We start from the raw sequence: 15,899 nt of genomic DNA on the forward strand, positions 1-15,899 counted from the left end.
GTTTTTAGCAGACGTAGGAGTTAGTTTTCAGCTCCACGCTCCAAAACGTCCACGCCCTCAGGTTTACCTTTACACATGATTTATAGCCAGGCCTCTTCCTGCATTGCTTGTTTGGTTTTAATCTTTCTGACCTTGTGCTATCTCTCCGTCTGTATCTCCCCCCTCTCCCCCCTAATCTCCTCCCATCGTCCCTCTCTCCTCCTTCCCTTCTCTTAGATGGAAGTCTTTTTACCGGCACTGTGACAGATTTTCTGGCCATCGACGCGGTGATCTATCGCAGTCTCGGCGACAGCCCAGCTCTCCGCACAGTGAAGCACGACTCTAAATGGTTTCGAGGTACTTTTGGAAACGGGCACTTTAAAAGTGACCGTCAAGGCCAAGACACTTTCAACAGACAATCAGCAAGCAAATAATTGAAACCACCCATGCTATCTTTTCTGCTGAAAGAAAATTGAACCAATGTTACCTGTAGCAAGACTTGCCTTTTTCTGAATGTTAACTTTAATGTACTTTAACTGCCTCTCTTAAGGCGACTTCAAAATGTCCTTCTGGAGCTACAGGTGTTTGTTAAAACAACTTCCTGTTCTCCCAGGAGCTCCAAATGATTTGAAGCTTATGACTTTACAAGGTTGCTATTGTAAAGCAACCTTTACAATAGGTTGCTTTACCCATTGTAAAGGTTGCAATATATATATATATATATATATATATATATGTGAATTAGGTTAATACCACTACATTCTATTTTGGGAGTCTGACACATGGATACGAAAAGTTTGTAGAGCAAAAAATAAGTATGTTCTAACAGAACCAGACATGATTTTCAGGCCTCCCTTTAATAGGCTTTTTATAATAGGAATGCACTCAGACTGATGTATTGAGGTTAGCCAGAGTCCCTACAGATTCAAAGTCTTAACTAGTCTCTCCGACTGAACAGGGCAGCCCGAAGGGGGGAAGAAGCAAGCTCGGGCAAGTCGAAGCCTTGCAAGATGAATAAATGATAATGATAACATCTTCCCTGATGTCTATAAGGATTGATTAAACAGGACATGAATGTTTAATTAGTCAGCGTGGTGGACAACAGTGTTTGAGGTTGATGAGGCTGTTGTCACAGGGACTGTTTTGCTTTATTGTGTTGTCACTTCTTATGTTTCAGAGCCCTACTTTGTCAGTGCCATGGAGTGGGGGCCACATATTTATTTCTTCTTTAGAGAGATGGCCATGGAGTTTCACCATCTAGAGAAGGTTTTTTTTTTTTCCTTTTTTGTCATGTTACCTTCTTTGTTTTCTGCTGCTCTGCGAGGTTCTGGAAATTTGCGGGCAGCAGGAATAGTTCCTTCACCTGTGGTAGAAAAATGCCATTTTTTGCAGCGAGTTGGTGGGAAAGTGAATAAATCCTATCTGGTAGAAATCGTTTTAGCTGATTTAAGCAAATTCAGACAACTCAAAGTGGAAATGTTTACACCCGAGATGCCTCGAGTCGTTTAGGAAATGGTCTATACCGAGTCACTGACTAATTGGTTCTGTATAAACTTTTATAAAATGTTGGTCACTTCACAACGCAGCACAGTAACACACCAAATTGTTTTTCAGCTTTATTTACTTTGCTGAAAAAGTTAATGACTCGTCCTTCAGCTTTTCCTGTTTAGACATTTGTGTGGAGAACCGTCTGTGGAACAGGACAAGATATTCAGATGAAGTCAAAGCAACTTAAAGTTTTTTTTTTTTTTTTTTTTATTAGACTTTTTTTTATTGAAACTTTGAATGCCCTCTGAATCTTCTCAAACAAGAATATTTTTAATCTGATCAGCTAAAATATTGCCCTCTGTTTAAAAAGCGGTAGCAGTTTTTTTTTTTACTTTTGTACAAATTCATTGTGATACACCATCCATCTATTACAGACAAATGAGCATTTACTGATAATAACTTAACTTAATTATTATTATAATTATTTTAAAATCCAAATTATTCCTTTCCTAATGTGTCTATATCTCTGTTTTTGCATCCCAGGTTATGGTGTCCCGTGTGGCTCGCGTGTGTAAATCAGACCTGGGTGGCTCTCAGCGTGTCCTCGAGAAACAGTGGACCACATTCCTGAAGGCGCGTCTGAACTGCTCCATCCCCGGAGACTCCCATTTTTACTTCAACCTCCTACACGCCACCAGCGACATCATCCACATGCAGGGACGGGACGTCATCCTGGGTCTGTTCTCCACGCCGCCAAACAGGTAGCCGGAGACACGCTGTGTGCACATGTAGCTGGAAAGAGATAATTATTTTCTCATCAGCGGAGTTCCCTCTCCTTTTCTCTCTCTGGCAGCATCCCGGGCTCTGCGGTTTGCGTGTTCGACATGCAGCAGCTCGCTCATGTTTTTGAGGGCCGATTTAAAGAGCAAAAATCCCCAGAGTCCATTTGGACACCTGTACCAGACGAAGCAGTGCCTAAACCGAGGTAATGTGAAGCAAAAAAATAATAATAAATCCAGCAGAGCACTGCAGCACTTCTCTCCTGAGCATCTGTTTCACAGATAATCTTCTTGCTGCTCCCTTATGAGCTCCAGCTCTCCGTGCCACGGCTCCGTCAGTGCGTTTCAGATAAAAACAACCTATCCGGCTATGAAAACGAGTCCTCCGTAACCAATTCTCCTTTCTGTGGGGTGTTCTTTATTTATGCAGGCCTGGCGGGTGTGCGGTGCAGGGATCTAGATTTAGCACCTCAACAACTTTACCAGACGAGGTCCTGAACTTTGTGAAGACTCATCCGCTAATGGACGAGACTGTGCCGCTGCTGGGACACAGACCCTGGGTGGTCAAGACTATGGGAAGGTATGCACATTGATGTTTTTGTCAGCTCGGAAAATGCGCAGGTAGATTTGCTTAATGTTCTGATTTATTGTCCTATCTCGTCTAAGGTACCAGCTGACAGCCATGGTGGTAGACACAGAAGCTGGCCCCCACAAGAACCGCACCGTCTTGTTCCTGGGCTCCACCCGAGGGACCATTCTCAAGTTCCTAATGATTTCTGGTGGAGATTCAGTCTCCCACAGCAGCGTGTTTTTGGAGGAGGTGGAGGGATTCAATCCTGAGAAGTGAGTGGGAGTCAAGAGATCCTTATCGCTTATTGCCAATAAACTGCAGTTCTTGGCATAATGTTCCAGATAGAGGCCCACAGCACCCGCTCCCAATTGGGCTCTCAACTTATGGACGATCGCTTACGCTTGCGGTATCCTCTTAAATACCTGCTTTGCACCAAAAGCATATTCAGCTAAAACCATGATATCCATTACAGGTAACTTATACCATATAATTAGAACCAAAATGTATAACCATTTTTTTTCTGAGCAACAGCCTCAGAGCTGAGCGTTATGGAAGCCATTAGATGCATTAAATTGTGTTGAGCTCAGGTCTTCGCAGCAAAGGATATTGAAACAAAGCCTATAAGTCACTCATACAACAAACCAATAATCTAACTGTCCATCAGCGTCAAGTCAGCACCCCTGCTAACGTGGTTTCTTTGACCGAAAACGCCTCGCTCTCATCATCCATGTGAAGACACGCTACGGTATTAAGCGGCTAGGGGATTAAAATAAGTAAGAAAAAAGTTATCTGCAAAAAAAAAACACATTCCTAGCTCTTGCAAAATTTTTTTGGGGGGGAAATCTATAAAATAGCACATTACCATTTGGTTCTCTGTAAATAACCTCTGAATGCAAACATGACATTTGTTTTTAAAGTGCTGTGATCATTTTAAGAGTTGGCTGGGTTTTAAGGCAGTAGAACTCTGTATTAGGTTTGATCATGTTAGTTCAGCCTTTGGTTGAAGTAATCTGAATCAGATACAATATTACCCGCTACTAATCTTTTAATAGACCATCACTTCAAAAATTCTTAGTTGTTTTTTGTTTTATAAGATGAGGAGTTTTCCTGATTTTCTTTCAAACATCTGTAAGTTAAAAAGTTATCCTTTAAGAAGCTGAAAGCACACAAAGGAAAGGTTCGTTTGACATAAAATTAAAAAGAATTATCAATATGTCACTGAAGAATTTAAGAATATAATTGTCAGGTTTCAGCTTCTGGTACTGTATTTTTACACATTCCTCAAATGTTGTCTGCAGGAACAAAAAAAAAACTTTCAGTTTCTTGTTATTTATCTTTATTTTTATTTTACTTCTAGACTGTTAAGGTATTTGTTAATATTTTACTGAGCGTGTTACAACAAGTATTGAATGGTTCAGAAAGACAGAAAGGGAACCACGACCACAATAGCACTTCATAAAAACAAACCATAACAATATTTTCTGTTTAATAGAGCATTTTACATCTTGCCTCTTCTATAAATTCCTCTAAAAGAAGTTACAATGTGCAAAATCACGAGCTGTTTTATTATAGTAAAAGTCTAAATGGAAAAAGGCAGACTTGTATACATCAGTGCAAAAATAAGGATTCTGCAGCGATACGCTTTGTGCCTCCACGATTGTACGTGACGATGTAACAGTGGGGAAGCTCTGAGTCCTGAGTGGAGTTAAAATGAGCTTTTTTTGTGTTGCCTAATGAACAAACAGATCATTTATTCTTCTGCTTTGTCAGTCTACTCTGTTAGTCTGCTGTCTGGATTGATCTTATAGATTAGTTTTCAGGCTGGAAAATGATGGACAGGGCCCTCTGCTCCTCCGTACGTCCTGTCCTGAATGTTCACGCTTCTGTCTCCAGGTGTGGTGAGGACTCTCCTCAGGCCCGTCAGCTCTTGTCCCTGACACTGGACCGGACCAGCCACACTCTGCTGCTGGCCTTCCCCTCCTGTCTGGTCAGAGTCCCCACATCTCGCTGTCACCTGCACGCTCGCTGCATGAAGTGAGTGACATAAATCCACTTTTATCATTTTATTGCTCTTTACAGTCTCATTGTCAGATTTATTTGACCGCAGGAGTCAAAGCTATTTTTTTTTTGCTGGTTTTATCCCCGATTTTTTTTTTTTCCTCTCGTTGCTGTTGCCATCCCCACATACAACTTTTGCATTTCTGTGTCTTTTTTTGTTTGTTTGTTTGTTTTAGCCAGCAGATGAGGGAAGTTATGTGTGTTTGTCAAATCACAGCTAGTTTGTTTTGGTTTATTTTTCACTCCGAGAATGTTGGTTTTCCCCAGAAAATAATATTTGCCTTGAAGCGAGAGGCTTTTGTGGGATGATGGTTGAATATGAATACAAAGAAGGAATTTATTTGTGAAAGTAGAGCACTGTGCACTGCAGCCGCTTCCCAGAACGAGCATACATCGGATTGGTTGGATTCAAAATGTCCTCCTGCTTGGTGCAAAAAGAAGATTCCTTTAAGCTGTTTCTTGGCTGTGAAGTTATTGATTACTCCAGGAGTGAGTGTGTGTGGATGACTTTTGTCCTATGTTGCGCTGTCTCTCACCTTTTGACTCCTGACGTCCTCATGGCTAACCCTTACCCACTGATGCAGCTTTTCATTGTTTATTTTCAACAACTAACCAGCAACTCTCTCTCTCTAATAAGTTTGTAACATGTTTCCGAATCCTAATTGCTAGACATTTGAATTTTGCTAACTCGTTTTCAATATAATTCTGTGAACCCTCAGGAGCTGTCTCGCCTCAAGAGATCCGTACTGTGGATGGACCAGAGGCAGTACCTGCTCCTTTCTGAGGCCAGGGACAAGGTGAGGGGAGTCAGCCCCCCAAAAACACTGTGAATGGTTCTTAATCTATGCAGGTGGACTGGAGTTACTGTCTATAGGAAAAATGCTGAGTGTTTTATTTTTTTCTTCTTGGTTGTTGCAGGTGTGAGACCAATAAAAAAGCAGAAAATAAAATAATCAATCCATTTTTTTTGTTGTTTTTCATTTAGTGTTAGTTATCAATGCAATAGGAGTACATATATGTAATGAATAAAAATTGTAATTATGCTCATTATTGTAAAACATTCTGATTGTGGCAGTTTAAATCAAATTCTTAGCAACAGATTTAAATAGAGAAGAGCTGCAGAATGCAATGAAAAGCATTAACACATTTAAAAGCAGCAGTAGCTCCGTCATTGGCTTTGTCATTGGAAAGCAATATTGTAAATACAGAACCACTTAGCTGGATGTACTTTATGTGGAGAGAAAAAAAAACACACCAACAATAAGCTTTCCAAGAAATAAGCATTTTATTTATAATTTTAGTCCACCATATTATCATGCCTGTGCTAACGCATCTCATGAAAGCTTTTTATTTTTAAACGTTTGTCAGCTACGTATTTAGATGAAATAGTTATTCAAGACATGTACTTACAGACAAATTATGATTAATGTTTTGGTTTATGAGGAAATGGTAACTGTACGCATTTGTCATTAAATTTCTTACATTACAAGTATAAAAAAACTCTAATTCAGCCTGCATCGTTGACCCTCGCCTTTGACCCTGCTGAGGAGGAAGATCAATAATGAGCTCAGCAGTGTATCCCATTACAATGGATAATTTATTACTTTGTGCCGTATTGATTTCATGCACAACAGCCTGACGGCATCGTACTTGATTAACATCGTAGATTACAGCTAACATCTTTGTCTCTTTTAAATTGAACTGTTTTTAGGTAATGAACATCATCTTATCTCCCATTTGAACCCAAATACAGTTAATTTTGAGCAGTGTTGTTTTCTTCCCTATGATAAAAAAAATGATGCTCATATGTGTTTCTTTTGTGACTACAGAATCCCCTTTCAACAAGATGTGGAATATGGAAACACCACCTCCCATCTAGGAGACTGTGATGGTAAGTTTCAGCAGCATAACATGGATTCATCTGGGTCCTCTTAGCAGAGTCGCTGAGTGCTCCACCTAGTGGCTCAATTCTTCACTGCAGCTGTCTAGTTGTGAGTGAACATTATGTTCTGGCTTTACCAAAAAATGGAAGAAAACAGAAATTCATTACCGATCTCAGCTCATCGGTATCTATTCCACCCAGCATCTTTTTGTCTTTGACGACCTGAATCAGGAAGATAACGAGCCGAGAATGCTCCCCAGTCAGTGTGACATATTTTATTCAGATTTGGTCTGAAAAAGGGCGTAGACAAATCCAGACTAAATGCATCATCCTTTGGCTTCTGAGGTTTTGCTTTGTCAACGTAGTTGAGATCTGAGGAGGTTGCTGGTGAGCAACCCTGAAATAGCTTTAGCATAATGTCATATTGTGTCATAGAGAGGCTCAGATGTGAGTGCTGGGGGGACCACAGAGAATATATTTGAAGTTTAGCCTCAGTTCAGTTGCTAAGAGTTTCCAAAACATAACAAAACAAGCTCGGGTTGCATATTCCTTTGCTCTGATCCTAAACATTTGTCTCGAAGCTATATATTTAAGCATCCTCTGTTTATCTCACTCCTTGAAACTTTCCCTGTTAGAGGTAAGCAACGCCAGACAACCGACCTGGTGGACTCTCGTCCAAACTGTGGGGAAAGCTCGAAATATGTCGAGCCAGACAAGCCCTGTGTCTGCAGATGGGAGCGATTAGAGTTGGGTGGAAACATTGAGGTAATGGTACAATGTGAGGAGAGATTCTTAGGTCAGGCAAATGGAAGGAAAGAGTGAGGATGAAAATGAAAAAAAAAAAAAAGAGTCAGCTGGTGTGGTTTGGGTTGTATTGATGAGAAGTGCAGGCCTCACTGAACCTGGAGCTCATGAGGCCTCAAGGACAAACTGGAGAGAAGATTGTCTTAATTCTCCCAGAAAGTAACCCCATAATGTCCGGTGTGACTAAGTGTGTTATTGTAGGTATTGAAAAATATTGTTAAGTAACAGGCTACTTCTATGTGTAATAAAAATAATAATAATAATACTTTCAGACTGGAGCCTGAGGAAGCCATTTGCACTAACTTGTCGCCTTCCTGATTATGTCTCTCAATCATGCAGGAATTCTGCAGCAGAGTTTGTTGATTGAGCCAGAGAGCCTGGTCTCCCTCAATCTCCTTGTCGCGTCTGCGGTCTCGGCCTTCACCATTGGGGCGGCGCTCTCCGGGCTCGCCGTGTGCTGGATCATGGCCCACAAACCTGCCAACCGTCGTCACGGCGGCAGCTCCCAGTCCTCCATCCAGCGGCGGGAGAGGGGCCTGCTGAGTAACTCCGGCGGGATGGCCGGCTCTGTGCTGAGCGTCACGAGGCAGGGAGGTGGCGAGCGCTCGTGCTCACAGGGTGGGGAGACCCTGTTTGTTATGCCCAACGGCTGGGTCAAATCGGGAGAGCTCGACCCGGGATTCCTGCCCACTCCTGAGCACACCCCGCAGCAGAAACGCAGAGGCCTACGACTGTCTGACTCCAACTCCGGAGGCTGGGACACCAGCCAGACGTACCTTGGCGGAGGGTCTGTTGGTCTGGGCTCGCCCTGCCGCATGCCGCCCTCTGTCTACCTGACCACTAGACTCTTTCAGCAGGGTGGAGGGGGGAGACATGGCGGTGAGGGACGGGGGAACGACACGCCACGTCAGCACTATGTCTGCTTGAGCAAACAAGAAAAAGGAGGGAAAGGCACCCCCAGGGCCCCCGTTAGGAAGTCTGCAGGAGAATATGTCTACCCCATGACCCCTCAGGACTCTCCTGAGCGCAGGAGGGTAGTCTCGGCACCAAGTGCCCCTGTTGAGTACAGCGAGCCGCTGCCCTTGCGTTGGCCGGCCCCGGAAGGGTACATCCTGAGCAGCCATGGGATGGTCCCCGTCCCCCTGCCGCCGCCCACCATGCCCCCTCCCGGTGGTCAGGCCTACATGTCCCAGCAACACACACCAGGCCTGAGCAGGGCTCTGCTGAGAGGAGCTCTGGAGCGGGGGGAGCTGGGGGAGCTGGTGGATCTCAGCCAGCTGATGAGCAAGAAAAACTGCAGTGATAGGACTCAGGCAGGCCAGTGATTTCAGAGGAAGTGAAGCATTCCTTCCATGTGTGGAGCGCGCCGTTAAATTTCCATGAATCTCTCTCCTTTCTCCTCATTCTGTCAATCCCTCTCCCTCCCTTTTCCATCCTCCACTCTCTACATCTATATTTCACTGTCATCCAGCTTCCTCTCTCTTTTCACTCTCTCAGGCAAACCTCTTCACCCCGTAACGAGCCTTTGCCTTCAACTGGCTGCTGGCTCTGCCACTCATATCCTCGCTCTCATTAATTGGTCAGACCGGCTGAGGTTGTTGCTGTGTCTGCAATGCAGAGTTGCCTTTCCCTCCAGCTCTTTGGGATGAGAAAGAGAGGAGGGGATGGAGGGAAAAAAGAGATGGAAAGAAAACCAAACCGGGAGCACTGGGGATAAGGACAAAGATTTAAAGAATGCCTTCCTTTCTGCAAATTGACTGGATGCTTTGTCCCTTCTCTGACATTACAGAGACTGCCAGCCATCTGTTCCTAAGTGTATTTCCTGTCACTCTGATTGCCAACAAGGTACTTGAAGCAAAATTGCAAACTCCGAAGACTATTTAAGTATCTAAAGCCGGAGGTGAATCAACAGGCAGTCACTGGGACTGAACAGATGAGTCTAAGCAAATCCCTCCCTGATTTCCTTTTTATACTCCCTCACCTTGCTACGCACATAGAACTTACACGTGACTGTACAGGTGGACCCCATATATTCTACGAAAAAGCATGACTTGTGTGCCAAATGCCTCTAACATGCAGGGATATGGGACCATAACTCACGCCTGTGGAGAGCAGAGTGCAGCACTGAAGTGTCAGCACTATTCCTGCCAACTGCACCCTCTGTGTAATGACAGCATCTCAGCTGTCCATCTCCCCCCCGAACCACACCACCTCCCACCACACACACGCCCCGTTCTTTTTAATGACCAATGATTCCTCAAGGACGCCTGGTGGGACTGCGCCACGCCATTGGACGGATGTGGAAAAGCCTTTGCTGAATTGAGGACATAAGGGGGGTGGGGGGAATCAGAGGTGTTGTTCTGAGAAGAAACTCAAATCGCTGCAATATATAAAGACCTTTTCCGTCATTTGGGTTTTAGTCTCCTTTTAAACACTTGGGTTAGTGATATTTATAGAGCCCAGCCTGGTTTTTGGGCATATTTCCTTTGTAGCCCTACAGTGGGTCAAGGTCCTTGTTGGATGTGATACGGTACAATGTGACAGTTACAGTGATAATGATTGAAATCTCTGGCTCAACTCGGAGGCAGCAGGGGGAATGGAAATGTCCCCCGCCGCCAAGTGGAACTGTATATTCAACCTATCAAAGTGTCCTGTGCTGTGAAAGCATTCTACATTTAGAGCTACACACTGCAGCTTCACATTACAGCAGAGACTAAAGATACAGTACTGGAGGCTTTTATTGGCACCCCTGGTAAAGACAGAGAGAAAGGCTGAAAATAAATTCATCATTTACTGTGGTAACATAATATCCCTCTGAAAACCTTTGAAAAATCCTAAATTGTGAAGAAATAATAGTTTTGTCAGACTCAGAGGGGGCCACAGTTTTTGGTACTCTGGGTGTTAATAGTTTGCCAGTAGGATGGGAAATAGACTTCTCTTATGACAGACTCAAATGTTTTTGCCATATGCTCTCTTTTATTCAGTTCAACCCCACAGGTTTTCAGTGGGATCAGAGCTGGTCCAAGAAGTTCAATGAGAGATACAGCAGACAGGAACTAATATAGTTGCTGTAACTTTTGACTCTCCTAATATAGCTTTCTAGCTATGAAGGTTTTCTCTAGCATGTGTGCAACTGGTTGTGAGAATCTCCTTTGTGACAAACAATTTTAATGCAACATTTCTCTTCTCAAGTCCATGACTATGTGGACTCTATCATTGAAGAGAAATAGACCCTTCAGTGATAGGGTCTATCACTGCATTTAGCAATTTGCATGCATCAATTTCTCACCTGTTCATTTCTTATTTCACTCTATACCCACATAGAGTTATTTTGTTGCTCAAACTAAGCAAATGCAAGCCCAAATCTGGATTTTCCCACGTCTGACTTTTTCGTGCCACCACGCATGGCACAAAATCAGATTAGCATCCGATAGTTTTCAGAGTGTCTGCGGTCTGAAACGTTATGTCAGGTGTTATCTGACCTGTATGTCTCTGGAGATGAGTGTTCTGTCGAGTCTTAAGGAGAGGCACTGACAGATTAAGTCAAAGGCGCTCCTCGACTTATGAAACTTGTGAAAAAAGTCTGCGTCAGCGGAGCGCATCACATCACAATCTTACCACTCCTTGCACAAATCCAGACAGACGAGTTTACAGAAGTCTTTTGTTAGCTTCTATCGTTTTGTTATGATCTGGTGGCGATCCTGTCAGTTCCCATCGCTGAATAACTTTGAAATTAATCAACAGACAATTTTAGTTCCATTATTCTGTAAAAATGTGCTGCTGTGTGAACATTTGCTTTCTTCTTCTGTGCATGTGGGTCGCGTTTACACAGAAGTCTGATTGCAGTCGCATTTAGTTGGTAGCATGAACAACCACGCAAAAAAAAAAAAAAAAAAGGATTTCTGCAAAAAATTGAAATTGAGCATACAGACATGCTGTGTGAAAGTAGTCATCTGCCCACAGCATGTGGCTACGTATAACTCCCAATGAATTCAGCAAACATCAACTTTTTACATTCATGCTGAAAGCAAAGGCTCTTTTCCGAAACTGTTTCCAGTCAAGCAGTTGACATAAAAATAGCATCTAAAAGTTTTTGTAAAGATTTTGGTGATTCCCAAAATGCCACTCTTTTTTTTTTTTAATCTCCCATCCTCCTCAACAGCCTGGGTGATTTATTGGAAGTTTGTAAAACTCTAATCAGACAAAGCAATTAAAAAAAAAACTGTCAAATAAGTGTATTTTCAAAGGGATTGTCACAACTACCATCATGTTTCACTGAATGTTTTATTAAAAACTAATCCCCCCCCCTTAACAAATACACCCTTAAATTAAAGGGTGCATTTTTCTAAACTTTTTTGTGTGAGCTCATCCAGCTGCTATAAAATATTTATTTATTTTAAAGTTTCAAACATATGTTTAGGGGTGCCACTAAACGTTATCTGCACTGTATAAAACTTGATCATAACTTTACAAGAAGGCTTGATTCGTCAGTCCTAGTCTGTTACTTGACCAATGAATGCTGGTTGTTTGGGCAGCAATATATACTTTAAATGTACATATGAAACTTTGATTTAGACTAAATGATAATGTAAGACTGTAGCTCCAAAATATATATATACATATATACATATATAGGCAGGCGTCAGGCTTGCAAGGCAGAACATTTTTCATGCCATTAATGTTTTTATATCCAAATGATTCATATCAACTGGCTCTAAGATGGATCTCACCGAGTCACAAGTGTGTCTTTTTCACATCGTTGTGCCAAACCCAGCTGATGGAAGACTTACTGATGCCTGATCCTACAGAAGCAAAAAAAAAAAAAAAAAAAAAAACAGAAAAAAACTGAGAGAAACGTCTTTAAGTGCCATGATGAAGTCCATTTCAGTCAGCAGTGCACCTTTCTCATGTACTGTGGTTTTGAAGAACTCTCTAATTGCAGTATACTTGTGATATGTATGCCTTTGACCTTACATGCTGAATGTTTTCTTCTTTTTTTTTTTTTTTTTTTTTTACAAAATTTTGGCTTGTACTGTTGAGATCATTTTTTTTCAGCTCCCCTCTTTGTTGCCGAATGCTACTTTAACTCTTCATGCCATACACTGTAAATATGTATGATTGAATACTGACTCTACTTGTCATGCCCGCTACGGTTGCAGTGTTTCTGTACTCCCTCCCAGATGACATGAACTGTGTGTTCAGCTCACGTTTTTATGACGACGATTCTTGAATACTTTACAAGCAAACCTTCAAATGGACTGCAAAACGCATCGAGGGAACACTGTGTGACTCGTTTGTGAAGTTTTTTTTTTTGTTGTTTGTTCGCAGTCTAGTGATTATCTTTCTTTGCCAACCAAACTGCCGTACCGAGAGATCTCCAACCTGATTAGTGAATGTGCTCATTTTGTTTTTCTTTGTGGTCATCATACTGTGCGATAATAATGAAAAGCACAAATTTCTGTCATTGTTTCTTTAGTTTTTTATTACTATTATTATTATTATTATTATTATTATTATTATTTTGAAGGAGCTGTCTGTATCATTTGTGAATAGTGTAAATAATCATCCTGAATGTATCGTGTATTGGGTTTATTGGGGGGAAGGGATGTCGCTGTCCTCTGTCTTTTAAGACAAGACTGCGAAAGATTTTTTTTTTTTTTTTTCGGTGACAATGCTGTGAATAAAACGTATGTAAAATGACCTGATGTGACTTTCGCTAAGCGCAGAGTTTAGCCGTCTCCTTCAGTTTCTTAGATTAGGATTGAAGGCCCGACCTCAGTCGCTGCTCAACCTTCTCATTTGACTGATGCCTGTAATGTCTTTTTTTGCAGTCACTACACTGCAGTTGATAATAATCAGTACTGCTATTAAATGGCATTATGTAATTGAGCGCTCATGTCATCCTGTGTGGTTCTGAATGCACTGTGCGGTTACACAAAAACACATTTATAGGTGCATTTAGGGTGAGAATCCTCTGAACAGACTCTGAGCCTTTGGCACACATAATTCCTGTGCCACTAGAGGGAGCTGGATGCTGAATGCAACCTTTAAGGAAAGGAGAATCGCTCCCATGGGTGCAATTGTGTTAAGTGAGCATTGGCTGTCCGAGGTGTCACGCATGACGCAGGCTGCTGCTGCTGTGCGAAGAGTCGAGGTCCAGAATAGCTCTACAGGTTTTTGGAAATCACTGAGAGGATCAAAAGTTTAAAGTGTTTCACGTGTCGAACCAAGCTTTTCTAACATACACTATGAAAACAGATGGGGGTTGTTACTTTCTTTAAGTTTAGTAGTTCCATTTGCCACTTTGGCTTTAGACTGTATGACTAAAATAAAACTCTATTGGTATTGTTCCACAAGTGTCTCACAGTCTAAAATAGTTTTGGCGGATTCCTACAGCAAACAGATACTTTGCACTATAAGGGTGTATGATACTGAGATCAGGGCTTTATGATGGGCTCTATAAAACATCGACTTTATTGTCTGTAACCACTTGGTGCTTATTTGGATGACCCACTTAACTTACCGGGTGGTGTCTTTACTTTAACATCTTCACAGAATGTTTTTTTTTTTTTTCTCATGATGCCAAGTATTTTGTGAGGTGCACCAGTCTCTCCTTGTAGCAAAACACCCACACATTCTGCAACACCTTGTACTAAATGCTTGGCATGTTGTTCCCTTTTGTCTCCGCATGTGACAATTGTCTTGATGGATGAACATTGTAATTTTAGTTTCATGAGGCCACAAGGCATGTGGTTTTATACGTTGATCTTATAATTATTGTCTCTTCCACTCTAAGTGGCCCATCAGTCCATGCTGGTCCAGAAGCAGTTTTACTTAGATAATGACTCTGGTACTCAGCCCGCAACCTTACAAGGTGTTTTGTCCTGAAGTTAATATGTACTTTTCTCACTGAAACCCCTTCATCTCATCCTTTATCTGCTTGACCATTTTGTGATAGACTGGTGGCCTGCTCATTGACTACTAATAAATATGAAAACTACAAATTCACAACAGAAAGAGACCTCCCCCAACAAACTTCTAATATTGCTGCGACAGAAGATGAATTTATTCCGAGCATCGCTGCACATCTACACTGCGGTAAAAGTAGGTGAACAGGAAACTGTGCAGTATTTGAAACATTTACATAACTCTGCAAGCTGTTGAAAAAGTAGCAGTCACTAATTTATGTGTAAATTTTTTTTAATAAAAAATAGTAGCTGATGGAATCAAAGCAGCAGTTTGTGGAAGCGATCCAGTCAGACACTTGTAGAAACACATGAGCTGGTAAATAAGTGAACGGCGTCCAATTTGGTGGCACCTCTGAAAAGAAGTTGATTGTAAACGCAATGTGGAATGGCGTGTAGCAGACAAAAAACACAATCATGTTTGCTTTCACTATCCCAACAATGTTTTTCTTTCCCTCTGACATCTCCTGCTCTTTCTCCAAAATGCAGATGATCCGACTGGAACAGAACACAATTATCAGCAGAGGAGCCAGGTAGCCGAGAGACAACAGGATCGAGGTGAATTCTGGACTGATTCTGTTATTTTTACATCTTTCATAGCATGACCAGAGTTTTTCAGGAAGGTTAACCTTGTGAAAAACAACAACAACTGAAATCAGAAACACCCAGATGAGCAAGCAGACGGCGACAGCTGCCTCCTTCCTCCTCTTCCATGATCTGGCCTGCAGCGGGAACCTGATGGTCAGGTAGCGGTGGAGGCTGATGGCTGTCGTGGTCAGGATGCTGGCGTACATGTTGATGTAGTGAATAAAAATTAGGATAGTGCAGAGCCAAGTCTTGGGCAGGCAGAAAAAGGCGTCGTAAATCCGGAAGGGAAGGAAAAGGACCAGGAGAAAGTCAGCCAGAGCCAAGTTCAGCATGTAGATGTGGGTGTCGGTCCAGGAGGCCCGTTTTGCGACGAAGGCCCACAGAGTAGCGCCGTTGATGACGAAACCGAGGAGAAACACAAGACTGTAACCCAAACCCTCCAGGTCGCTGTAGGTGCAATGAGCATCGGTCTGATTGGTCTGATTGGTGGCGTTTGTGCACATTCTTTACTTTATCTGTACAAATAAATAATCATAAATAAACAGTGACCATGACATCAGTTGATCCTTGATAATATTAATAATATATTTTACGTAATCAATTCAATCTGTCTTTAAAGTCTGTTAACAATCAAATAGCAGATATTTACACACAGTATATAAATAATACACACAGAAGCATTTTTCCCACAGTCAGTCAGACTAAAAGTTTCATGTTTGTTTAGATTGTCAAAACGAAATTCAACAGACACTGACAGGCCTCTGCGTCTGCCTTTCTCTGAAGAA

The 15,899-nt window shown here is 42.1% G+C and overlaps 2 protein-coding genes across 2 annotated transcripts in view; one reads left to right on the forward strand and one right to left on the reverse strand.

Annotated features, from left to right (window-relative positions):
• Positions 1–12,396, forward strand: part of LOC106951425 (semaphorin-6B-like) — a 40,234-nt gene extending 27,838 nt beyond the window's left edge. The window contains exons 8-17 of the mRNA XM_015038964.1: positions 217–336; positions 1,157–1,245; positions 2,011–2,228; positions 2,321–2,452; positions 2,677–2,826; positions 2,913–3,089; positions 4,711–4,851; positions 5,595–5,672; positions 6,705–6,766; positions 7,901–12,396. Of these exons, the coding sequence (XP_014894450.1) occupies positions 217–336; positions 1,157–1,245; positions 2,011–2,228; positions 2,321–2,452; positions 2,677–2,826; positions 2,913–3,089; positions 4,711–4,851; positions 5,595–5,672; positions 6,705–6,766; positions 7,901–8,886 (2,153 nt within the window). The 3' untranslated portion in view covers positions 8,887–12,396. The remainder of the gene's footprint in view (positions 1–216; positions 337–1,156; positions 1,246–2,010; positions 2,229–2,320; positions 2,453–2,676; positions 2,827–2,912; positions 3,090–4,710; positions 4,852–5,594; positions 5,673–6,704; positions 6,767–7,900) is intronic.
• Positions 12,397–12,878: 482 nt separating this feature from the next.
• Positions 12,879–15,617, reverse strand: LOC106951422 (G-protein coupled receptor 35-like). Its single transcript, XM_015038956.1, has one exon. The coding sequence runs from the start codon at positions 15,615–15,617 to the stop codon at positions 14,745–14,747; it is 873 nt and encodes a 290-aa protein (XP_014894442.1). The 3' UTR covers positions 12,879–14,744.
• Positions 15,618–15,899: the final 282 nt, after the last annotated feature.

The sequence above is a fragment of the Poecilia latipinna genome, unplaced genomic scaffold (genome assembly GCF_001443285.1).
Source record: "Poecilia latipinna isolate Pla-1442-1.1 unplaced genomic scaffold, P_latipinna-1.0 Scaffold459, whole genome shotgun sequence".
Lineage (NCBI taxonomy): Eukaryota > Metazoa > Chordata > Actinopteri > Cyprinodontiformes > Poeciliidae > Poecilia > Poecilia latipinna.

What these genes read in the sequence shown, in the direction of transcription:
- LOC106951422 (XM_015038956.1), bottom strand. Translation starts at nt 15,617, where the DNA reads ATGTGCACAAACGCCACCAATCAGACCAATCAGACCGATGCTCATTGC.